At 46.6% G+C, this 26537-nt stretch overlaps 1 protein-coding gene across 1 annotated transcript; it reads left to right on the top strand.

Annotated features, from left to right (window-relative positions):
- The first annotated feature begins 151 nt into the window (after window positions 1-151).
- LOC146191361 (proton channel OtopLc-like) lies at window positions 152-26146 on the top strand. Its single transcript, XM_084599919.1, has 8 exons — window positions 152-169; window positions 3747-4063; window positions 6049-6157; window positions 6695-6941; window positions 18288-18454; window positions 18545-18683; window positions 20671-20673; window positions 25089-26146. Exons 1-8 carry the CDS (start codon window positions 152-154, stop codon window positions 26012-26014), a joined length of 1926 nt encoding a protein of 641 aa, XP_084456045.1. The 3' UTR covers window positions 26015-26146.
- The last annotated feature ends 391 nt before the right edge of the window (window positions 26147-26537 follow it).

Genomic DNA, 26537 nt, shown 5'->3' with positions numbered 1-26537 from the left:
AAAATGTACCGCTGGTGGTGACGCAGTGGCCCTCCTCTCCACATCCGGAGCGATCGGCAGGCGACTTACAGGTCCTCCCGACCTGGCAGTCGCAGACGTGTCCATCGATGCTGACTGATCGGGATCACCCGAGTACGGTACGCGAAAATTCATGGACTCCTTGCCCGAGGTAAGTAAGGCCCAGTCTCTATAACCATGCCTAGATAGGATAAGTCTCACTGGTCAAATCCTCCACCTGCGAAATTTACACAGCGGTATAGGGCGCCCATACAGGAATGTTCAGGGAGGGTGTTCTCCCGCAGATATCTGGGCTGGAAGGGCTAAAGCATGGCATTACATACTTTATCTCGTTCGCAGATTGTTCTTAATGCTGTCAGCACTGAAGTGATTCATATCCTTATGGTTGTATTTGCATCATATTCTCCTTTCCTGGGACTTTGTAAGTTTGGCACCCATGGACAATTTTAAGCGCTCTCTCTGCTTTTTTGCCCTGTGAGGCTCAATTAGGCGAAATAAAATTATCTCACTGCCTCCGACGGTGCCCTGTAAATCCTTTCCCCTGCAGCAGCTCGTCGTTTCTTTTCAGATTATGTTGCTTAAATTCACACCTGCACTGAGTATATCCATACGTCGGTATAAGGAATCTAAAGGAACAGCACAAAGAGGTGACGTTCGTTAGGATTTAAATGCGCATGTGGAATGGCTAACAAGAGAACCAGAATTCTGAGTGAAATGAATGGGCAGCCTCGACCTACAGGCCAAGAAAATTCCGATCGCAGAGGCGTACGTCAACATACGCCCACCGAACGACGCCCACCTGTAATGCATGCAGTCTCACGGAGATCCCTTTTTCCTTCGCACCGAACAAAATGCTTTGATGTCGTACCTCAGAGACTCGCAGTTGTGTCTAAGTGACCGTGGCGTTCAGCTACTCGCCATGAGGCTGCAAGTTTAATTCCCGGCATTTTCGGCCGCATTTCAGTACACGACAAAGGACTCCAGGAGCCGAGACGTAAAAAAATATATATTGCAGTAATAATACGTAACTGGGTGTACTCTAGGTGCCGGTATACTATTAATACTACCACCACCTGATGGAACTTTGAGCCGCAGTTGCATCGTTTATCTTTTTGGCATATTCCAGGTAGAATTCAATCAATCAATCAATCAATCAATCAATTTTTATTTCAATCACAACAATACCAACACAAGCAACATTGCAACAAGTCTCTGGATCTCTAGCTCGCAGGCTAGTTGGGATCCGTGCACATAATGTTCCAAAAAAATTAATTAGCAGACAGCACAGACATTTGGCAAAATTTCAGAGGAGTAAAAGAGTCACAACCTGTTGTAATAGTACGACTTTAGCAATGCAGAAAAGTTGATATTTTGCTTTATTTTTATAGAGATTTCATTCCATATTCTATTCCCTGCAGACAGAAGAATTATTTTGCCTGAAATACACATTTTTGCTAATTTGGATGATAAAATTGTTTTTCGCTGCGCTTCGTGTTCTGTATTGTGAGGAGACAAAGTGAGATGAGGGTAAAGGGCAGTTGCTGGTGATCGAACGGTGCACCATTATCGCAGTTTTAATCTGAATTATTAGATGAAGGGGAAGTATCTTTAAAGGTTTGAAGAGAGACGTCGTATGGGCACGATAACTAGAAGATGATATGAACCGAATTGCTCTTTTTTGAATTTTCAAAAATTAGGCATTTGCAGCTGACTGCTCGTTAATTATGTGCCCTTTACCTTCCAATTCCTACTACTGCGAGTCATTACAAGCCCGAAGCATAACCTTTATAAAGAAATCTGATGTATACCGGCTACTGGCTCTGTAGCTGAGCCACCTCCGCTGTCTCATGCAGACAGAAGAGCAAATATAGAAGAAAGGAAAAAGAAGACGAAGAGGAAGACGCGCGCCGCAACAGCCGTCGTCCACCCCCGAAACAGTGGCGGGTGCAATGACGGCCTACAACAGATAAAAATTCGGTGGCTGGCTAGCCCCCGCCGCAAGCAGCGTTGACCTACTGTACCAGCCCCGTAGGGCCAGGAACTGCCCACCCCTGCACTTTTTACCCGGATCTTGCTCTGCAGAAGACCCTGCTTCCTAATGTCAGTCTTCGAGCACTGCAATCTGTTCAATAGTTTTTAGTTGCTTTTCCCCCGTAGGCTTCCACTTCCCTTATCTGTTTCTTCATTTATTTATTTATTTATTTATTTATTTATTTATTTATTTATTTATTTATTTATTTATTTATTTATTTATTTATTTATTTATTTATTTATTTTGTGTGCGACCTCCTTTCTGTTCTGCTCTTTTCTTTTTGTGCGACGAGCTACGTCCTCAAATCAAGCTACATGACATTATCCTTTCTATCTTTGTACTCCTTCCATCTTTCGCTGTGCTTCGTAATAAGAGGCTGAATTGCTACCACACGCACCGCCTCTGTCATCACATGCGTCCCCGTATTGCCTTTTTCGAGGTATAGAATGATTGAGATCTCGCATTACAAGGGCAACTCTCAAAGGCCCGTTCCATGGGTTTAGCGTGAGCGTTGTAGTGGCACTTTTCGGCGTAACCGAAAGATGATTACAGTAGAAAGAAAGCTGCAGTGACGTCACTCGCGACGTCACTGGAACGCGCCATGGCAAATCACTGCGCTGACAGTGTGTCACGAGTGACAGCATGACAGCATTGTTTGACTGATGTGACGACGACCTCGAAGACATGTTCATAGACATCTTGGTTCAGAATCAGGCATTGGTCCGACGCTTCTAATGCATCTCCTGCGACTTCTCCGATAACAAGACTAGCTCCAGACTTCAAGAAGAACAGGGAGATAAGCCCGCATTTCATAAAAAAAGAGAGTGCATCTTAAAAATAAAAATATCTAAGGCATACAAGTATCAAAGTCAATACCAAATGAGTTGAGTTGACAGTCCTTTATTGAATAAGAAGGCTCAAGGCCATGGATGGGGTTAAGGGGGAGTAGGCAGAATCTTCAGTGTTTGCACAGGTCGGCACTCAAATCACATTGCTCTGACCAGGTCACTAAGGGAGCCATACTTGGTAAATATCATTTGTGCGTTAGCGTCAGTTCCTACAAGGGAACGGTTGCTCAGGCGGTAGGGTTCGATCTCGGAGCGTCCAGTAGAAAAAGCAGGGCAGTCCCTGAGTAGATGCGATATGCCGCCGCGCGTTAGAGTCGTATAGTAAGGGCACGTAATCATTTACTCTGTATACTTAGGCCAGGGGGGCCATAATACGTGGCATGTAAGCTGCATGGGCGATGAAGTATTCAAGACTTCTTAACTTCGGGTGAGATGGGTTTTACACGTAAAAGGTGGGTCTGGTGTGGCCACCTGCATGCGATGCTGACTGAGGCTACAAAAGCTGGTCCGTGTATAGTGCATAAGGGCAAGAGAAGGGGTGAGTTGCCCGCCCAAGGTCGAGTAAGGATGAAGCAAGGGGTGTGGAGAAGTAAATGTGGACGTCCCACCTGCCAAGGCAGCCGCGGCGTGTGCCGCCACATTGCCCCCTGATTCGTCCGAGTGACCTGGGGTCCACTTAATGACGACAGTTCTTGATTACGTAGACAAATCCCAAATGATTTACTGCAATTTGTAGCCTAATTACGAGTGACATTGTCTCAAAAGCTGTCGCTGAATCTGGCTTTACGTAGCGATGATCATCCATTACGATTTTTTTTTTCTTGTCGGGTTTCTTTCTGATTACGCAGCAGTTCGCGGCGCTACGCGACCGAAAGGTTGAATTCGAGGAGTGCAACAATAACTCGGAGAACGAGGACCAGCTCATGTCGAAAAAAGCGAGCGCCCTAACTGACGATCCGCTGCCCGTGGTGGCGATTACGGTCAAATGTGGCGACGTCGAGAAAGGTCAAGGCTTCGGCGGAGACCAGGAGAGGACGGGCTGTCCATCAGCGGGCAGCGTCCGAAGCTCCAAGTCGGCTGGGGTCACGTGGAACGAGAGCGTCGTTGAGCATTCCGTTCAGAGTACGTCCAGGTACTCCAAGGAGGAAGACGTCGCCAGACCAAGGTACAGTCCCGAATTGGTGAAAGCCAATGAGGTTGCTGATAGACTAGCTAAAGAATCTCTGAATGGCCCTGTGTTGCCCATCCTCCCGGCAACAGCGTACATAACAGCTGCACGATTTCGGAGGCGTTCCTTATTAAGCACGTAGTCTGGATCTGTTTTATCATCGGACGACTACCTGCATCTCAAGTATTCCTGGAATAGGAAATCATGTCAATCAAGGCAGACTGAGGTCTCTCTAACCAGGCTACGCTATCGTATTCCGCCCCTAAATTTCTATATGCACAGGTCTGATTTGGCGCTTTCTCCCGTCTGCGCATTCTGCAAGGAACCGGAAACAATAGATAATTTCTTGATATTTTGCCGCCGTTTCACCATGATGAGAAAACGGTATTTAGAGAAGCCGTTACAACAGCTGGGTGTTAATTTCAGCAGCCAGATTTTATTATCGTTCGGTGCCACCATGCTTGGGTACAGCCACAGGTCTGTTTTTAACGCCATTCAAAACTTCTTAATAGAAACATAACGTCTGCCTTGCTGATATGCTTTGAATTTCTAATCTGTACATATATATCCTAGTATTCTCCTACATAACGTCTGCCTTGCTAATATGCTTTGAATTTTTAATCTGTACATATATATCCTAGTAATCTCCTACTGCGTGCGTTAGTATTTACTCTTTTTTATTTTGGTTTTTCATATTTACATTTCCTTCTCTATTCCCTAGCATTTATTTCTATTTATTTTTGCGATGTAATTATACATCTCAAAATCTAATCTCTCTGCACCCCAATTCTTGGCCGATCCCCCTGCGTGGGTATGTGTTATCAAATTAGAGGAGAACAACAACAACGACGACAGTCCGGTCAAAAACCCAGCATCAATCTGTACATACTATAGTGCCGCTCCCTTCCAAGCAATTAATATCAAATGAGTAGAGGTAAACAAACTAACCGACATCAGTTGTATCATCTGAAGCAAAACGCTTAGAACTATGTTGATAGCACACAGTATAGAATTCACTTATAGGTTTCCCGTGCTTACATACTTAACTTGTGTGAATATGTAGAAGAACTAACCCGCATTTCTTTTTTATCTCAGTCTGCAATATCGTCACGTCGTTGTTAAACTTCCTATTCCGCCACATCAGGCTTATTACGCCGTAACTGAATTTTCTATACGTTCATCCCATATAAACCTCAAGTGACATCATTCGCTGTTGCGCTCCCGCTCTTGCAGTCACTTGCCTTATCATTACTTTTGCTTTCAGATCTGAGCGGTATTCAGTCGTTGGAGTTATTTTTCACCGGTAATTTCTAGTGTGAATAATTATTACTTAAACCTATTTATGTATGTTTAAGGGGCACAGACCATCATCAGGCCGTCTTGATCAGAAGTAAGCGAAAGTAATACGATATGTTTTCTTCTTAATATCCAAAATATTAATTCACCATCTTGCTTATGCAGCTATTCTTTGGCTACTACTTGTACTTATATTTCAGGAAAAAAGCATAAATCAAATCAGATCAGAAGGATTGATCGTAAGGCGAAGTGAGTGCCGGAAATTCTTTTGGTGAAACCCTCACCTTTCGGTTCTTAGGATGCCGCATGTTAGAGGAGGTCATTTGCATTTCCACACAAAGATGGCAAGTGTTTGCTGGTCACACGCGTTCGACACCCGTCTTCCAACATGCTGACACGCTGATAGAAAAAAGTGGGGGTCTGCGCCATTTATTTTCCGGAACACCTGTAATTATTTCCAAGCACGTTTTCGACGGGCCATCTCGGCATCTGAGTCGACGTCCACTTCGTCGCGATATAGGGGCAATGTAAGGCTGCTACTGGCCAGAATGGAAGCTACTAGCTTTTTAGGCTTAATCAACTGATGACCAAGTAAAATAAGCTTGGCGTCAGATTAAGCTGTCAATAGATTAATGAAAAAGGAATTAGCTCTCATCATTTTATGTGATCTTTTTCTTTTCTTTCAGGAAATTTTTTAGTGTCGTGCTTAGCTGCATCTACGGAGTCTTTGTGTTCACCATGGGTGCTACCTTCTGCGTTGCTGACAGAGTATTAGACGAATTTCATGCGCCGGAGGTAAGTCATTGACTACGTGGATACTGTTACCGTTCAAAAAGTACATATATATTTCAGGTGTGACACACCAATAGCAAATATTTTGAGCGAAAAGCTTATTCGACAATAGCGTGAGTTCCATATAGAGCTCAAAACTCGATCTTATCGTTTCTAGCGCACACGCTTGCCTCTCTTCTTCCGCCATCTTTCATGACAGTGCTTGAGTATAAATCACCTCCTCTTCATTGCTTAACCTGACAGCTAAGCTACAAAGAGATTTTCGTTTCGTATGGCGAATCCGACGGTATTCTACACAGAGGTCAGACGCGTTCAGCTATGGATCATGTACCGTGCCTCTTCAATCTGCAGCCAGTAATAGCCAGTATGTGCACCATGATTGGCAGAGCTCTAATAGAACTAAACAAAGAAACTCTAAGTTGTAAGTCTTACGAAGAGTTTTTTCAGGTCTCATCATAGCAAAGTTCGTTTTCAAAACAACGCAAGCACACTTGCTTGTGTGCCCTGCTCTTCATATTCGTATGGTATGTGCGGGCGCAGATCTTCAGCATCGCCATCGCGTCGATGGGCATGGGCTGGCTGGCGCTGTTCCACCTGGACATCTTGTGGTACAAGCACTCGGCCAGCCGCCAGGTGCGCTCCAAGGTTCGTCCCTCGCAGAGCGGCCTGTACGTGCACAGCGCCGCCAGTGTGTTCAGCACGTATGCCCGGAAGACTCCCGCGCCGCAGATGTGGTTCCTGAGCGGACGACACAGTGGTAGCTTCTACCTCAAAGGCGGCATGGTCGGTAGGTTGGAGCGCCATGATGTGGCGCATTGATTATTCATATACGTGAGCGTTGGTTGGGCTCGGTAAATGTACCAACACGAAAACAATGTTCACTGCCTATTCCCATAGGAGTCAGCAAAGTGTGCTGTCCTGTTAGTCCGGAATTAACTTTTGCCAAAGCTAGCAGCTACGATGCAGCTAGCTGGCTCCCTATAATGCCGGCGCAATGATTTCGTCAATTCACCGATCGATTGATTTACCTGTTCGTGAGTCCACTCATAAGTATAAATCAATCATTAACTCATCAGAGTCGTGATGACATAACTTGGCACCCCAAGCTAGAATAAGTTTTTGGCCTAAAGTGCAATAGACCTTCAGAGGACGAATTGCATAAGCTTCCATTACGGACCTGTCTGGTCATCTGGCATTGGATGAGTAACGAAGCCGCAGTTTTCAAGCGCTATTGCATAGTGACCGGAGCTTTGGCTCATTGTCGACCACATCTCAGCATAGGCTGCATGGACTGGCACTCGCTACCATTTGATTGCTGTGACTGGCCGCTTGCTACTTTCATTTCGGGCTGCCGTCATGCTCCAAATGAAATGGAAAAATAATATAACAGTATATGTATGATCTAGGTAATCTATATACTGTTTTTTAGTTTACTATTCTATTATTTTTTTCGGAACAGCTGTTAAAACCTGAAATTGATGGCAAAAAAAAAATGGTATACCACGAAATCCTCCCGCATAAGAGAGACAGCGCTTGGTCGGCGGAGAAGCTCCTCACGCGAGGAAGTCCGCGCATGAAAGATCAAGACGTCTGCATTAGACTATTCCGGCGTTCCTCGCTTCGCATCTATCGTTTCACGACGACGGCACAACGGGGTGTCATGTTGAGTCTTCTTAGGCTGCACCCCGTCAGAGCACCAACAACAGCGAGACGCAGAGCTTCGCGTAACATCAAGCTGCGGCGCTCGAGGTTAAAGTAACGTACCCCACACGATACGTTAATTGAGACAATTTTTTTAGACGAAAGCAGAAAAAATGCCCAAAAGTTTTAAAAACCAACGCAGGAGAAATAATCAGTAACTGCGGCAGATTATGAAAGCTGCGTCCACTAATTCTGGTATGAGCATGTTTGAGTTGTACTAATAATATATGCATGAAAAATAACGTAATAGGCATCGATTTTCTAATGATTGTTTCGTCTCTCTTTCTGTGTGCTTTTCTAGGACTGCCGTTAAGCACTGAAATCCGATTAATTTTTGATGAAGTTGTTTAATTGCGATCGGTTAGTGTTCTGTAACATTAAAACTGATAGGCAGGTGCAGTGACGCTTGAATTCGGAGAGAGGGAAAGCGGCTTCGAAAACCAGAGCGCGGCCGCAGACTTTAGCGCGCGTTATCGGCTCATCCAACGCGGTGTGCCATGTAAGGTGAAATGTGTATACAACAAATATAAAACCATAAAAACATTAGCGACTTTAGTGACTTTAGTGACTTGTAAAGCAAGCTGGAATAAACAGAAATTAATACACGCAACTTTGAAGCAATGGGATGCGGCAAGCCAGAGAAGCATCAAATGGAAAAGTTTCAAATGAAAGAATTTGCACAAATTCCGATGAAGTTTTCAGTGTATGGGTAAGCATTGTTTCTATGGCTCATTTTTTCTCGCAGTTTTCTCGATTGCTTTGGGCAGGAGTTTCAAGTCTGGTTTGCTAAGAGTGAAGTTCAGTACTCATTACTCTTATTTGTATTAGTCACGTTATTTGTGGTTGGCGGTCATGTGGTATACATGACTGGTTTTGAGCAGCGAAATTAGCTATTACCTAATTAAGCGCTAATAACTCTAAGTTAATTAATACTTAAATGAGTAAATAGTTAGCATTTAACTAGTTTAGTGTAGTTATCTATGAACCTTTATCTCTGAACCTTTTGCCTCCTGAGCCTCAACAAAGGTAATAACAAAACCTCTCAAGTACATGTACCTCGATTCTGTTGAAATACATTCCGTGTGTGTGTGTGTGTGTGTGTGTGTGTGTGTGTGTGTGTGTGTGTGTGTGTGTGTGTGTGTGTGTGTGTGTGTGTGTGTGTGTGTGTGTGTGTGTGTGTGTGTGTGTGTGTGTGTGTGTGTGTGTGTGTGTGTGTGTGTGTGTGTGTGTGTGTGTGCGTGCGTGCGTGCGTGCGTGCGTGCGTGCGCGTGCGTGCGTGCGTGCGTGCGTGTGTGCGTGCGTGCGTGCGTGCGTGCGTGTGTGTGTGTGTGTGTGTGTGTGTGTGTGTGTGTGCGTGCGTGCGTGCGTGCGTGCGTGCGTGCGCGCGCGTGCGTGCGTGCGTGTGTGTGTGTGTGTGCGTGTGTGTGTGTGTGTGTGTGTGTGCGCGTGTGTGTGTGTGTGTGTGTGTGTGTGTGTGTGTGTGTGTGTGTGTGTGTGTGTGTGTGTGTGTGTGTGTGTGTGTGTGTGTGTGTGTGTGTGTGTGTGTGTGTGTGTGTGTGTGTGTGTGTGTGTGTGTGTGTGTGTGTGTGTGTGTGTGTGTGTGTGTGTGTGTGTGTGTGTGTGTGTGTGTGTGTGTGTGTGTGTGTGTGTGTGTGTGTTTTAGATGCTTATTCCTTTATTTCTAAGGAACTAAACTTCTTTGTACGTGTAGTACTCGGCACGTGCTCGGATATTAGAATATTTTTTATTAATGTGAACACATTACTATCTCCATTGTGAGAAACGCGGGCGGCTTGCGAAAACACGAGCATGCCCCTGACAGGTGCTGTTTGGCCGATGACGTAGATTGCAGGCTCGGAGGTGGCATTTTTTGTGTCTTTCTGTCCGGTCTTCCTCACGAGCTTTCCTCTAGCAGGGAATATGCAGGTCACGAAACGCCTTGTTTTCCTGTCTGATATTTCTGTATGAAGATGTTTGGAACGATATTGGCGCATAATCGTAAAAATCTATTGCGAAGATCACTTCTAGTCTAGCACGATGTATTTCGCCTGTTCCTAGTGTTGCTATGACAACCAAGGCGTGCATGCCTATGTTATAGTTGTCAGATGACATGGCCGGGCACTGACTGGTCGGCAGTTCGTGTGACCTCACGAGACCACGTGACGAGGCCGAGTTCGCAGCAGCTGCCAACTTGAGCAGCACATCTGAGACGTCATCTGAGGCACTCTACGTATCTGACTCGGCATCCGATTGGATGCCTACTCAGATACGTAAGCTACTCCTAGGCTTTGCAGGCACGTGCGTATGGCCTGGTTAAGGCGAAGCTTTACTGTTCGCTCCCGCCAACTTGGGTAGCATGCATCGCGGTCCTGCTCTCGAGTATGCGTCTTGCAGATGGTAGCTGCCAACTGGCACCAACCGGGCACGAGTGATTTGCCGGCGGTGGCCCGCCGTAGCCGGCGTCTGTGGCGCGAAATTCGGCGACGTCTCTAGCACGAAGTTAGGATGCCGTCACTACGCCGGAGTACGGTGCCACAGTCTACGTAAAGGTACATGTATTATCATGAATGCTGGAACGTAACGCTCTATATGGTCATGGCTCGTGGTTCATATATGTTGTGCAACGCGGTATTACTAAGCACTTTGCTTTAGCGACGTACTGTAAGGTGTGCAGTATGTACAGTCGACGTCACCCTTGTGTAGAGTGCTCGGGCAGTGCTCATCCCGCAATAAAAACTGAAATTAAAAATCAGGCCACGATTTGCGGACAAAGTGCTAGATAAACTGGCCACCCTGTATACGCAGTGCCTGGTGTCATCGACGGTACCGGAACCATGGAACAATGCAAACATTATCCTCATTCATGAGAAAGGGGACTCTAAGGACCTTAAAAATTACCGACCAATCAGCTTACTGTCTGTTACGTATAAGGTATTTACTAAGGCAATCGCTAATAGAATCAGGGCAACCTTAGACTGCAATCAAGCAAAGGATCAAGCAGGTTTTCGGAAACGGTACTCTACTATCGATCATATCCATACCATCAATCAGGTGATAGAAAAATGCTCGGAATATAATCAGCCTTTATACATAGCATTCATTGATTACGTAAAAGCATTTGACTCAGTTGAAACATCGGCGGTGATGCAGGCATTGCGAAATCAGGGGGTAGACGAGCCATACGTGAAAGTGCTGGAAGATATATATTGCCACCTAGCGTTGCCAGGTGGCGCATGACTGAGGTGTGAAAGGAGGACGAAGTTGAGGAGGACGACAAAGTGTCGCTTGCACGTTTGCGTCTGTGCTGCTGTGTTGTTGTGTCTGGTCTACCCCCTGCTATCGTCGGTATCCTTAGTCACCGTGTACGTGACATTCTGGTGGAGCTGCTGGGAAAAACGATCGCCTATGCAAGAATCTCCATCTACAAGACGTCGCGCCAGCCCTGTACCATTGGACACCCCCGTGCATCGCTCCAGTCGACGGCTCCAGGGGCTGTCTCCAGAGTTTCAGCCATCACCCGCCGCCATGACATCTAGTGCTCCTGCTCAGCAGGTAACGGGCGTCGCACCGGCCTGTAACTACACCTTACAGGCCCCTCGGGTACCGAAGTCATTCCATGGGGACCTCTTTGAGGATGTGGAGGACTGGTTCCTTCAGTTTGAACGTGTCGCTGCTTTCAACCAGTGGGACGATGCTGCCAAACTAAGGAACGTCTACTTCAGCCTTGAGGACGGCGCCCGTATCTGGTTCGAGAACCGAGAGCAAGTATTAACTTCGTGGCGGGAATTCCATCGTCAACTGCTCGAGGCTTATACTAGCGCAGATCGTCGCGAGCATGCAGAACGTGCCATTCACTCTCGCATCCAAAGACCGAATGAGAGTGTCCAGGCGTACGTCGAGGACATGACGCGCCTCTTCAGGCGAGCCGATCCCGCCATGTCCGAGGACAAAAAGGTCAGGCACCTGATGCAGGGTTTGAAAGAGCAGCTGTTCGCAGGCCTTGTGCGAAACCCACCGTCGACTGTAAACGGATTCCTTGCGGAGGCCACCACAATGGAAAAGGTGCTACACCAACGTGCCGTGGCTTATGACCGACCTTTTCGTACAAGCACAATCGCGGAATCATTTGCATCTACAGAGCGGCATCCCGATGCATTGCGCGAACTGATTCGCAGCGTCGTGCGCGAAGAACTAAGCAAGTTCTGGAGCCCTCTGCAGCAATCGCAAACTTCCGTTTCTGCTATAGTGCGGGAGGAGGTGCGGCAGGCACTCAAGAGCCCTCTTTCGCCTGTAGTTCCGAGCCCGCCATTGCTGTCGGGGACCGATAATCGTCCCACATATGCGGAAGTTCTGCGGAGTAAGGCTCCCCCTTCACCACCGCCCATTCTCGCGTCACCTATAGTTCCGCTGCCCTCGGTGCAGCCTGTGCAGAACTTCGACAATCGTCCGCTGCCCCGACGCAAAGCCGACATTTGGCGCACGCCTGACCGCCGTCCGCTTTGCTTCCACTGCGGTGAACCAGGACATTTCTACCGGGATTGTCCGTATCGACGCCTCAGTCTTCACGGCTTCCGCATCGACTCGCCTCCTCCCCGGTTTGGTCAACGACCCCGAGTTATTGAGGAGTACCTGGTGGAGCAGCGTTCTTCATCTCATTCGCAGCGTCAGCCCCGCTCCCCTTCGCCAAGGCGCTCCTCCTCGTTCACCCACGGTTCCTCGCGAGAGGACCAAGGCCGCTCGTCTAGCCCTCATCGGGAAAACTGAAAACAGCGACCTTCGGGGGCGAGGCCGCTGGTAGTCGCTGCGTTGAAGACCTCCCGTCGTCGCCGCTTCGATCCGACCGCGAGCTGCTGGCACCGTCACCTAGGGAAGCAAAAAGCGTTTCTCTGGACATTCCGGTTATTTTAGACGGTCGCACTACGGTCAATGCATTAGTGGACACCGGTGCCGATTATTCAATTTTGAGTGGTCGCATGGCGACTGTTTTGAGGAAGGTGCTCACTGCTTGGCCAGGTGTGTACCTTCGAACCGCCGGCGGTCATATAGTTACTCCAAAGGGGATGTGCACGGCTCGCATTCAGATTAACGGACGTACGTTCGTCGTTAGTTGCGTTGTTTTAAATGACTGCTCCCGTGACCTTATCCTCGGCATTGACTTTCTGCGGGAGTACGGAGCAGTTATCGACCTGCGAAATAGACTCGTCACGTTTTCGATGGGACAATCTACCGAACAAGATAGTAGCAGTCCTTGCAATACCGCACTTCGTGTTTCCGCTGAGAGCGTCTCGCTGCCGCCGCGAAGCAGTGCTGTTGTGGAAGTTACCTGTGACGATTTCCGTACCGGTGATGCTGTAGCGGAGGCGAACCATACACTCCTGCTTGCTCATGGCATTTGCGCTCCCCGAAGTTTATTGTCGTTTCACAATGGCCGGGCTGCACTCCTTGTCACAAATTTTTCTAATGAGCACCGACACTTGTTCCCGGGAACTGCTATCGCTTTTGCTGACCATGTTGCGCACGATCCGGTCTGTTTTGCATCCACGGCAGTAGAAACTAACGAGCCATCTCTTGACAACATCGACATTAACTGTCACTTGTCAAAGGAGAAACGGCGGGCCTTAGAGCAACTGCTGCTAGACTTCAAGCACTGCTTTGCTTCTTCCTCGAAGGTTCGTCAAACGCCCATCACACAACATCGCATCATTACTTATGACGACGCTCGCCCAATACGACAGCAGCCTTATCGTGTGTCTGCCAAAGAACGAGAAGTGATCCAGGCGCAGGTTCAGGAGATGCTGGATGATGGTGTTGTGCAGCCTTCACAAAGTCCGTGGTCTTCACCAGTAGTCCTGGTCAAAAAGAAAGACGGCACTCTTCGATTTTGCGTTGACTATCGGAAATTGAATAATGTGACAAAGAAAGATGTATACCCGTTGCCGCGCATCGATGACTCACTGGACAGATTGCGACGTGCGAAGTATTTTTCATCTATTGATTTAAAAAGCGGCTATTGGCAAATCGAAGTAGACGAAAGAGACCGAGAAAAAACCGCATTTGTCACTCCAGATGGCCTATATGAATTCAAAGTACTCCCATTTGGATTGTGCTCTGCCCCAGCTACATTCCAAAGGATGATGGACACCGTCCTCACTGGCCTCAAGTGGCAGATCTGTCTTGTGTACTTGGACGACGTAGTTGTTTTTTCCGAAACATTTGATCAACACCTCGAACGCCTTCGAGCTGTCCTGGAAGCCCTCCGTTCTGCTGATCTCACGCTGAAGCCCCAGAAATGCCACTTCGGGTATACAGAACTCAAGTTCCTTGGCCATGTTGTAAGCGCTGATGGGGTGCGCCCGGATCCCGATAAGACTGCTGCCGTCGCACGATTTCCCGTTCCAGCTAATAAGAAGGCTGTTCAGCGCTTCCTCGGCCTGTGCGCATATTATCGGCGTTTCATTGCGGACTTTTCTCAGATCGCAGAACCTCTGACGCGCCTTACAAGGAAGGACACCTCCTTTGTGTGGAACTCTGAGCAGCAGATGGCCTTCTCGTTGCTTCGTGAGCGCCTTCAAACATCCCCTGTTCTGGCGCACTTCGATGACGCGGCTGACACTGAGGTGCACACTGACGCCAGTAGTATCGGTCTTGGCGCGGTCCTTGTTCAGCACCAAGACGGGTTTGAGCGAGTAATAGCCTATGCTAGCCGCACTCTCTCTCGTGCCGAAATGAACTATTCCACCTCAGAAAAGGAATGCCTGGCGGTCGTATGGGCTACTATGAAGTTTCGCCCCTATCTTTACGGCCGGCCATTTAAAGTCGTCACCGACCATCATTGTTTGTGCTGGCTGGCAAATCTGCGAGACCCATCTGGACGACTTGCACGCTGGAGTTTACGGCTTCAGGAGTTTGACATAACCATTGTTTACAAGTCCGGCCGCAAACACGAAGACGCCGACACGCTGTCACGAGCACCTGTTGACACTGGCGATACTACAGCCGATGACGATAGCGGTTTTCTAGGAGCCCTCAGCGCATCTGAGCTCAGGGATCGACAAAGAGCTGATCCAGACATCCTTCCACTCATCGATTATCTGGAAGGGCGTGATACGACCCTGCCTCGACACCTATCTCGGCACCTTGGTTCCTTCTGCATACGGCAAGGCGTCTTGTATAAAAGAAACTCCCAGGGCCAAGACAGAACTTACCTTCTGGTAGTGCCATGCGAGCTCCGTGAGGATATTCTCCTTGCTTGCCATGATGAACCAACGTCTGGTCATTTGGGTTGCTCACGGACTCTTGCTCGAGTGCGCAACATGTATTACTGGCCAGGACTCTCCGCAGCTGTGAAACGCTATGTACGAAGCTGTCGCGAATGCCAGCGCCGTAAAACACCGCCCCAGAAGCCTGCCGGATTTCTCAAGCCCGTTAAAGTACCCCGCATTCCGTTCGACCAAATTGGAATGGATCTCCTTGGCCCTTTCCCTTTGTCGCAGGCCGGAAACAAATGGATAGTAGTCGCTACTGACTACCTGACTCGATACGCTGAGACAAAGGCAATCCCTCATGCCACAGCTTCCGAAGTAGCAGAGTTTTTCGTGCACAACATAGTCTTGCGGCATGGCGCCCCTTCCTACGTCATTACCGACAGAGGGACAGCTTTCACTTCACAGCTGATCGACCGCATATTTGAGCTGAGTTGCACGACCCATCGCAAGACCACAGCGTACCATCCACAAAGCAATGGCCTTACAGAAAGATTGAATAAGACGATTGCGGACATGTTGGCAATGTACGTCGATGTGCAGCACAAGACCTGGGACGAGGTGCTGCCGTACGTCACATTTGCGTATAATACAGCCTTACAAGAGACAACGCGCTTCACACCATTTCGACTTGTTTACGGACGCGAAGTTCAGAGCATGCTCGATTCCATGCTCCCGTGCCCAGATGATGACCAGCTATCCTCAGATGCCCAGCAATATGTCATCCGCGCTGAGGAAGCCTGCCAGCTCGCCTGTGTGCACATTGGACAGCAGCAGACCACTGACGCGCACCGTTACAACCTCCGGCACCGCCAGGTTGACTACAAGCCTGGAGACCAAGTCTGGGTATGGACACCAGTTCGCCGTCCAGGCTTATCAGAGAAACTCCTTTCCCGCTACTTCGGGCCGTACAAAGTGTTGCGCCGTGTGAGTGACCTCAGTTATGAAGTTATCCCAGACGGTGCCACACAACCAAAACGTCGAAAGCACAGCTCGGACATTGTGCACATTGTACGACTGAAGCCGTACTACCACCGATAGCGTATGGCCACCCTCTGTGACCACTCTCTTGCTTTTCACACCATTTTTACCGGCCCTTCTCATTTTTTTTCGGAAGGAGGGGGTAATGCCACCTAGCGTTGCCAGGTGGCGCATGACTGAGGTGTGAAAGGAGGACGAAGTTGAGGAGGACGACAAAGTGTCGCTTGCACGTTTGCGTCTGTGCTGCTGTGTTGTTGTGTCTGGGCTACCCCCTGCTATCGTCGGTATCCTTAGTCACCGTGTACGTGACAATATAGTGGCTGCACAGCAACCATAGTTCTGCATAAAGAAAGTAACAAAATTCCCATAAAGAAAGGTGTTGGGCAAGGAAACACAATCTCCCCAGTATTATTCACAGCTTGCTTAGAGGAGGTATTCAGAGACTTGGAATGGGAGCAGTTAGGGATAAGGGTAGATGGAGAATACCTCAGTAATCTGCGATTTGCTGATGACATTGCCTTGCTAAGCAACTCGGGGGATGAACTGCAAATAATGATTGATGACCTAGACAGGAAAAGTAGAAAGGTAGGCTTGAAAATCAATATGCAGAAGACTAAAGTAATGTTCAACAGCCTCGGGAAGGAACAGCAGTTTACATTAGGTAGCGAAGTACTGGAAGTAGTAGGCGAATATGTCTACTTAGGACAGGTTGTAACCGCAGATCCGGACCATGAATAGGAAATAACAAGAAGAATAAGATTGGGATGGAGCGCATTTGGCAAGCACTCGCAGATTATGACTAGCGGCTTACCGGTATCGCTCAAGAGGAAAGTATACAACAGTTGCATCTTGCCTGTACTCACCTATGGGGCTGAAACGTGGAGGCTAACCAAGAGAGTTCTACTTAAGTTGAGGACAACCCAGAGGGCTATGGAACGAAAAATGGTAGGGGTAACATTAAGAGATAGAAAGCGTGCAGAGTGGGTCAGAGAAATAACTCAAGTTACCGACATTCTAGTGGAAATTAAGAAGAAGAAATGGACATGGGCAGGACATGTAGTGCGAAGAGAGGATAACCGATGGTCGCTTAGGGTAACAAACAGGATTCCAAGGGAAGGAAAGCGTAGCAGGGGGCGACAGAAAGTTAGGTGGGTGGATGAGGTTAAGAAGTTCGCGGAGGTCAAGTGGATGCAGCTAGCACAGAACCGGGTTAAGTGGAGAAATATGGGAGAGGCCTTCGCCCTGCAGTGGGTATAGTCAGGCTGATGATGATGATGATGAAGTTATAATTATGTTCACGCGCTGTTAATTCTCTGGTGTATCGAAATAAGTAATAATAGATAGGTCATTGTTCTTCACTTTCCAAATTAAGTATGTCTCGCAGTTTTAACTATGGAATTTATGGCCATCCTGCAGTGCAGAAAGTCATTTTCACACGTAAAAAGTCTTAAGTGTATCTGCCAAACCTCTGTTTCACTTTCCACACCACGTTCGTGTCATATGCAGCATGTATTGGCGCACATTGAGCGTAATCGATACGAGCACAGTTGTGCTTGTTCGCTTCATTACTCCTTTGTCTACCCTCCCTCCTTTTTTTTTGTTCTTTCTCTCATGTGATTTTTTTTTACCTGCACGTCACTTTAATGTTGTACCCACTCCCCCCTGCTATAATGCTTCGGCGCTGCAGGGTGTACTGAAAATAAAAATAAATTAAAATGAAACTGAACAGCATTTAATTTGGAATGCAAGTGTATAGTGTTTCGGCACAATTCGTTATTCACATATATTGCTGGTAGTTTGGAACCTACAGGAGCCTTCTAATACCTTCCAAATGGTGCGCATTGGGAGCTAGGACTACCACGGTAAGCAAAACGTTTCAGCTCTTCGCTAATGAAAAAGTGTCATCAGGTCAGAACCAAAATATGGGCACCGCTGGTTGCCCACGGGATGCCGCTATAGGCAGCTCCAAACTATGGTCCAGGAAAAACGTCCAAGGTTGCCACGCTGTGTACCACACCTTAAAACACTGAGCGACTGAGAACTCTTCAAGTTTCAAATAGAGGGCGTACCCTGTCTGTTTTTCTTTACTCTGTGTTGATTTTTTCATGGAGGCCAGAGCACTTCTCGCACTTCACAGAGTCGTTGCCATGCCGCACAATTTACGCTGTGTTCGGTTCTTTCTTTTCTAGTTTTTTGCTTCTGCCACTTGGTGAATGAAGGCCTCTTGCTACAGCGAAGCATTCAAGCTCTGCTTTGGCGCGGCTGCAACACCAAGGACGTCCTTAACATAGTCTTCCACGTGCAGAGGCCAACGTACTCCTTTTACCAACTGTTCATGGCCTTCAAGTACTCAAATGTAAGTACTGCTCCACGCACCACATCTGTGACTTTGCGTCGAACGAGATGATTGACTTCGGTACTCTGCCTGTCCGTATTATTTTTTCAGATTGTGATAAACCATTCAACCGGTCTGGCTAAGTTCGGATTTATGCACATGATTGGCACCTGTCTCTACTTTTGGTTCAGCAGCATCGTGCAAGAGTACCGCCATAATGTCCATGATGATGATGACTACGTATATTTGGGTACGTTTCCATTGATATCAAAATTACAGTCGATATCACGTCGTTAACATATAGTGACAGGCGTAATTCTGTTCTCTTAACGGCACGATACTTAGACGTCCTCTTCTTTCTTCTTTTTCTTCTGCCAGCATATTATTCGGCGATTTCGGCTCAAAAGTGTCTCTGAACGAAACCTAACAGGTAACACATAAAGGAAGGAGACAAATGATTTAGATGGAGTTAACTGCATTCTTGTAATTTTGTTGTGCCCCAACGTTTAATGTTGGCTCCCGGCGGTGTTCAAAAATTTTTGTAGAGATATTTAGAATCAAGCACTCTCGTGATGCGATCTAAAAAGTAGCACACATCCAGGAAACATTGCGCATCCTTTGAATGTTGCTAATTAAACGGAAGACAAGAAAAATATAGAAGGCTTCAGTGCAAGCTCTTCGATAATTTCCTCGGAGAGTCCCCTTAAACCCTAAGAAACGCAGATTCACACTGCAAAAACAAGAACCAGGTGAAGGTGGACTTAAACCTTGCTTTAACGTTCAAAAATTTAGGGCGAGTACATTATGCCACAGAGCGACGAGACGAGCACTTTCATTGTGCCTTTAATTGTTTACATAAAAAGTTTTATATTGACCGCTAGGTAGCATGCTCACCCTGAAACGATTAGCACTGGGTGCCCACGGCAAAACCACAAGTGAGGCGGTACAGGGAGACATGAGCTGGGCATCTTTCGAAGTACGGGAAGCTCAGAGTAAAATATTATATGAGGAACGTCCTGAGGAAATTGGACAGTAACAGATGGGCAGCTAAAGTATTTAAATACCTGCACTTAAAAAGCGTTGACTCACAATGGAGGAAAAGAACTAGGAAACTAACTAGTAAGTATGCTAGTCACAAGGACGGAGAAATAAAGAGCATTAAGCAACAGGTGAAAAACACAGAAGGTAAAAATTGGATAAATTCGATGGGAAAGAAACAGAGTGTGGAACTATACCGAAAGTGGAAAAGGCAGATCTGGAAGAAAGTCTTCTTTGATAACTCAAGAGGCAGTGCCCTACTTTTTGAAGCTAGATCAGGGTGTCTTACAACACGTAGCTACAAAAAGAAATTCAACAATGATGATGGCACATGTGCAGTATGTGGTAAATCCACAGAAACAATTAACCATATTATACTCGAATGTAATGGTATCTATCCGGAATTCGATGCAGGCGTAGTCACTTTTCCTGAAGCTCCGGGGTTTAGAGATACCAGTGGCCGGGTGAATGAACCTGCGGTGGAAGCTAGCAAAAAACGCATAAAAGTGACATAATGTTAGTAATGTAGAAATAAAAATTCAATAAATAGATTGATGATATAGTTAACCAATCTATGGGGGGGGGGGGGTAGAGCATGATAGCAACTGCTACCACCCCGTTTCAAAGGGGACGCTCCTATATTCCATCCATCCGTTCGGGTTTCAAATATAAGTCTGAATCTGTCGGCTTTTCGTGAGTTTGTATTTCTCTTGTGTGTTTCTTTCGCCTAAGGACATTATTGCCTGACGCGTAGAACAAACGACCGCCCGGCTCTTCAGGACGTCGCGAGCACTTCTTGTCGTTTCTGTAGTGCGAACGAAGAACAGGAATCAAGCGTGGATGCCCTCGAAAGGCAAATGTAGATCGAAAAGGCGGAAAATGGCAAGCCAAGGAAGAGGTTGCGGCTGAAATGGAGGCGTAAAATGAGAGACTCCGCAGTCGAAAATGAGGAAGGTTCAAAACGTATTGATGGGATGCTTCAGTAAAGCGAACGGCCGAGAGAAGGAGGTGGATGGATATAGCGTGCACAAAAGCACCTTAGCACAAGTGACAGGGACACCTGCAGGCGCAAGCATCAGGACAAGGTCGATCTCAGGATGGGGGTAGCGATGGGAGTCAGTGAGGGGGCAAGAAAACAGCGCCAGACGGATGACCACAAAATGATGTCGGACGTATGGAGAGAGTGAAAATGTATCCAGCTGGTGCTGATCGCCGGTAACTGAAATTGTGAGGAGGTTCTGTGAAGCTACAATGGAAAGAGCGAAGGAAGATAGCATGGTTGATGGGGTCGAAAAGACATTGAACCAGGTGCTGCGGGAAAAGAAACAAGACTTGTCCAAGAATGCCGCAGAGCGTAGCAACGGTAATGGTCGCAGCAGGACTGAATTATGTTCTCAGCGGTGACGCAGCAAGGGCAGTGGAACGGTTAAGTCAAGAAACTGAAGACTGGCGGGAAGTAGCATCAAGGGTGTAGATATTAGTGTGCACAGTACAGGTGCTGAAAGAGGACGAAGATGTTTAAACAGATGCGGCGAAGGTTAATTAGGAGATCAGAGTCGACCCGAGAAAAGGACTTCAATATGGCAGATATAAAAACAGAGAAGGGCATAGAGCAAACACGGGTAAATGCTATTAACGAGTGAACATATTTTATGAGGAAAAGGTGGAAGTAGAGATCAATCGGCTGGCGCTTGGGAGGCTGTGCAGTTGATTTTCAGGGGGTCTGCTATAACACCGAGATAGGAGCTGACAATCAACAATAAAGTGCCATAAAGAGGATCGAACCCAGCCAGCTGTCTTTTATGAGATTCAGCAAGAAAACTATGAAACGTAAATTTAGCGCCAATAATAATTACATAAACATGCAAAATGGCTTAAAGAGAGCGAAAGAGTAAGAAATAGAACAGCAGTCAAAATAGTGTATACGCTGTGTGCGAAGCATATCTCAGGGATCTTAAAGAGCCACCGGTTACCGAAGGTTGCGTTTGGGAAGGGTTCAACAGAACAACAACGGAGAAGGGAGGTGGCGTTCTATATGCATCAAGGGAAAAGTTGATAGAGGGTAAACACAGCTTGCAAATAAAATGTCTGAGTGTCTTGAATAACAGCAGGTAAAACGACATGGCTAAAGACAATTTATTTATGGACAGGGGACAAAATGCTGGAAACAAAAATGAGTCTAGTCTAATGTCTCAGTGAAGATATAAAGCAGTTTGGAGATGGAGACTGGATGATTCTAATAAAGGATATTATGGACTCATTGAAAATCTGGATGAATACACCGACAGTAACGGGAAATTAACGCAACTCTTTGAGCAGCTTAACCTAGTTATTGTGAATAGACAAAATAAAAGTCAATGGCGGATCATGTGGGAATCGCGGAACAGGCAAACTTCCATTTATTACTGTCTAATAGCACAAGGAATCTACAGCAAGCTCTAAAAAATAGAAATAGACGAGGAAGTGGACATACGGTTTGCGAAGTAACCGTAAAAGTATTATCCTGTAGATGGGACACCTGATCAGAAGAAAAAACTGGGAACCGCAAAAATCAGACACAGATTTAAACAACAAGGTACTAGCGCTAATAGGAGCAGGCTGAGGAGACTATAAAGAAAAGTGCCATGAAAGAGTGAGCCCGTACGAAAATTCAACAAGCAAGTGTGTCAAAAAGAGGAAGCCTCAAAGCTTGTGAAACTTCCTGGAAGTCATTGAACGAAGAATGATGGCTTCTAGAGAACAAAGAGAGGCAAAGGAGGTGCAGTTTTCTAAAGACAAAATAGAAAATCGGAACACCATCGCAAAAGAAACTGGAAGTGCAGTTCCTCGTTCAGGGTAAAATAAAGCAGCACGTGAATGTTAAAGACTGGAATGCCTGACATGTACGCATCCTGGATAAAAAGAATCAGAGAGAGCAGGGACAGATTCATGACGTCGAGGGAAATTGACTAAAGGCAAACGACGCTACAAAATATCACATCAGTTATAGCCGAATATTTTAAGGGTGATGGTGAGGCAGTCTCTCCGAATGCAAAAGCAGTATCGGAAAGAATAACATAAAGGAGCATATAACTGATTAGCCTCAGCTGGAAGAAGATAATATTCCTGTGGGGGTTCGATTCCCGGTAGAGACAGGATTTTTTATTTGATTTAAGCTAGCTTCTTCACGGTAGACTGGCCGATGACGTCACCAAGTGATAACGTCACAGTCTCGCAGTATCCCGCAGTATCTCGCGAAGAAGTGTGACACTTCTCGTGGCCGGACGGACAGGGTAATTAATGGCCGTGAGTATGAGCCATCAAAGTCTTTCGCCTTAAAACGAAAGCATGGATAAAGTTTAACAATAATATACTGGCAGTATTCCAGAAAGTGTTCGCAAGCGATAGGCACCTGTATAATAGCATGCTAAACAAATAGTGAGGGCGGAAAACAGACCATTGCAGCTATCCTCCCTGAACATAAGCGATGAGTACTCCACGTAAATAAGGAACTTCTATGAAACACACTCATAGATGAAGACAATGGTCGAGAGGTAAATTAATTACTGGAGGATAAATACACCTAGGTAACGAAGTTGAAATTGAATTGGAAGAGTTAAGAAGTACTACCACTGTCAAAACGCAGGAAGAATTAAGGCAACGTTATCCGCTATCACCGTTGTAGTTACGATTTACATAAATGCAGTGGGGAAAAAAAGCTATAAGAAGGAATCTTTCTCTTAATCTCTCGTTTAAGCTAGGCGGAAAGACGTTCAACAGTGGCTTCCAGGTTTAATGTACGCAGATATTGTTCTATTAAATGAGATAGCCAGAAAGATTTGCAAGTATTGCTTATAAGTGGGGAGCCGAAACAGACGCTGCAGACTTCACTTTCAGCACGATTAGTTCGGTTCTGATGGCATTCAATGATTCCACTAACCAGGTGCTAAGGAAGAAGGATACGAAGATTGACGGACTATAAATGTCTCGAGATGTTACGTAAAATAGACGTGCTTGGAAAAGCATGAACTGGCTATCAGAGCAAAGGGGTGGAGTGACGCCGTGATAATGAAGCAGAGCATTAACGGAGTGAGACAGGTATGAACTATTAAAAGGTGTTTTGAGAGCCAAAATTGTCAGGGCTTACCTCCGAGAAGGCCGATTCTTGATTAAAGGCAGAATTCCAAACGGGGATAAAAATAAATCAGAGAGCTACGGAAAGATTAGCACTCGAGCTTCACGGCAAAATTATGCGAACGAGGCAGTACAGGGAGACATGGGCTGGTCGTCTTCCGAAGCGCTAGAAGTTCAGAGCAAAATATTATATGAAGAACGCCTCAGAAAAATAAATGGTAGTAGGTGGGCAGCTAACGCATTAAATACTTGTAACGAAAGTGCGTTGGCTCACAGAGGCGAAAACGCTCAGAAAACTAACCGGTAAGTATGTAGGAAAACCAAACGGAGATCATAAAACGACAGGTAAACATACACAAGGCGAAAGCTGTAATAATTTAATGGAAAAGAAGCCGACCCTGCACCTATATATACAGAGAGTGGGAAAAGTAAAAGTAAGCGAAAAAAGTTAGTCTATGACAACTCAAGAGGCAACGGCCTTATCTTTGAAGATAGATAATGAGAATAGGAAGATACAAAACGAAGTTTAACCATGAGGATGAAACTTTTTCTATGTGTCATAGACGCGTAGAAACATTTAAACATCTTTCGAATGTGGGAGGATCTATCCAAATGTCGATGCGAGCATATAGTCACTCTTTCCGGGTCACTCTGGTTTTAGAGATAACAAAGCAAACGAGAACAAATCTGCAGTGGGAGTTAGAAAGAAGCTTTGAAACGATTAGTGGTTGAGTAGCAGGGCAATGATATAAGGATCAGAATTAAGAATAATATTTAAAAATATAGCGAGTGTATAACTAATGTCTTTAGGAAAATGTGAGAAGAAAGGCTGAGCATGATTGTGACTGTTCAAACCCCGTCTCAAAGTTTGCGCTTCTAACTTCCACCCATCCATCCGTAGTACGCTACCACTGAGAGAACGTAATAATTCCGATGACAGAGGTACCACATAAAATACTGTTCATCAAAATATACACCAGAGAAATTCTGTCTTGAGGTATGAAGTTCATCTACACCCACTCGGGTTGATCGATTTGCATCAGTGCGGTCAACTAGAAAATCATGATGAGTCTGAGGGCTTATAGTTGGGTCAAGTCCGTTCAGTTCTTCAAAATCTGGGCCATACGGCCCAACTATAAATATGCAGCCACTGAAAACGGTCTAAGTATCAATCTGCACCACGGACCTCTACAAAGGACGAAAGTCCCGTAGTGCGAAACTATTGCACTCCTGAGCAGTATAATTGTATTACATGCTCATGCGGCCTAAGTTAAATAAACGGGTTAGTACACGTGCTCCTAATTAATGTCTAGTTTATGACATCAAAGCTCAAATTTTATTCGGCAATGCTTAAATTTTATGACATCAAACCGAAACTGCGTGTCCAGTAGTTAAATTAGCGGACATAAATTTATTTCTGGTAGGCCAAGATCATGGTCATCAATCCGCAAAGCACTGTAGCCCAACACAGTTTAATTTGTTTATCCTTTCTTTTTTCCTGCAGTGAACAACGAGTCTGCGTACGCATATCTTGGCAACGGGTCAAGCGCGAGTAGAGCTGGCCCTATGTTCGACACGATTGCCATCACACCCTACCTGCACCCGTTCACCATCGAGTACAACATCATCCTGGCTGGTGTCTGGTTTATCGTTTGGCAGCACGTAGGCACGGAGCCGAGCCACCACCTGGCACGGCGGGAGTCGATGCCTGAGTCACTCAGCGCACAGCAGGACGCCAGCTACCACAGCAACCTGGTGGTCAGTGCCGACTGTCACGCCGCCAACAAGGGTCTCTTCGCCGGCATCTTCCTCCTGCTCACTGCCATTGTGTCGCTCGTCATCGGACAGGTTGCCTTCAGTGGGCCCGGCTACGATGGCGTCGAAAGCATCATCTTCTTAGTGCAGGACACCGTGCTGGTCGTGGTCGCCCTTCTGGCAATCACCTGGGGTTACGTCGAGCTCTCTAAGCTAGACTTCAACATACATCCGATCACGCTTCTGGACGACGTGCTCCTGTACGTGCCGCTGCCTTTCTACTTTGTGTACTACATCATGTCCGTCACGGCTGACATCTGGTACTGGAACTTCACGAGTGTTGTGAGTCACCTGCTCACGGTGGCCCAAGTGGTGCTCCAGACTCTATTCCTGAGTGATGGGCTGCGGCGGTGCAGCAACTCGAGGCGGCATCGGTTCACCAAGCCGGGAAGGGAGATGGTCACATTTCTCATCATCTGCAACGTCACTATTTGGGTGACAAACACATTTAACATGGAAAAGTATCACCTCAACCAACACGTGCGGCTCTGCTTCGGTGATGACGCCTGGATTATGGTCAAGCACGCAACGTTCCCGCTGATGCTGTTCTATCGCTTCCACGCTTCAGTGTGCCTCGCCGACATTTGGAAGTCGGCCTACGAGAGTGGAGACTGATTGCTGGCTTCGACGGCATCTGTTAGATTCCAGTTTAAACTAAGGACTCCCTGTACCTGGCTTATTACACCACGCGACCTTGATGGGACTTCTTAGGAATGGTTTTCACCTTTTCATAATATATTTAGCAGTCACAGTCACTGTTAAGAATGTTTGCAGCTGTCCTTTTGTTAGTTTTTATTGGCTGTATTGGTTGTTTTCAATTATTGAATTGTGTCGTGTATCTAGGGTGTTCCTTGCCGCATGCCATCACTGCGCATACGCAGATGCCCACGTGGCAGATGTACAGCCTTTGTCAAAAGTGTAGAGCCCAGGGGGTCCGCTTCTGAGACGTATAGCGGCGCTGATTCAAAATTAATGGAGATATTTCCCATTGGAGAGGGTAGGACAATTTTATTATCATCATCAAGAAATTCAGAGTACTTGGAATGCATTACAAGCCGCATGAAGTGGCTCAGAAGCAGACCCCTTGGGCTCTACACTTTTGACAAAGGCTGCACCTCCGACTTGCGGGCACATGGAG

This window comes from Amblyomma maculatum, chromosome 4 (assembly GCF_055883805.1).
Source record: "Amblyomma maculatum isolate TAMU_Amacu chromosome 4, ASM5588380v1, whole genome shotgun sequence".
In the NCBI taxonomy this organism is placed as follows: Eukaryota; Metazoa; Arthropoda; class Arachnida; order Ixodida; family Ixodidae; genus Amblyomma; species Amblyomma maculatum.
This window is presented reverse-complemented; position numbering and strand designations above follow the sequence as displayed.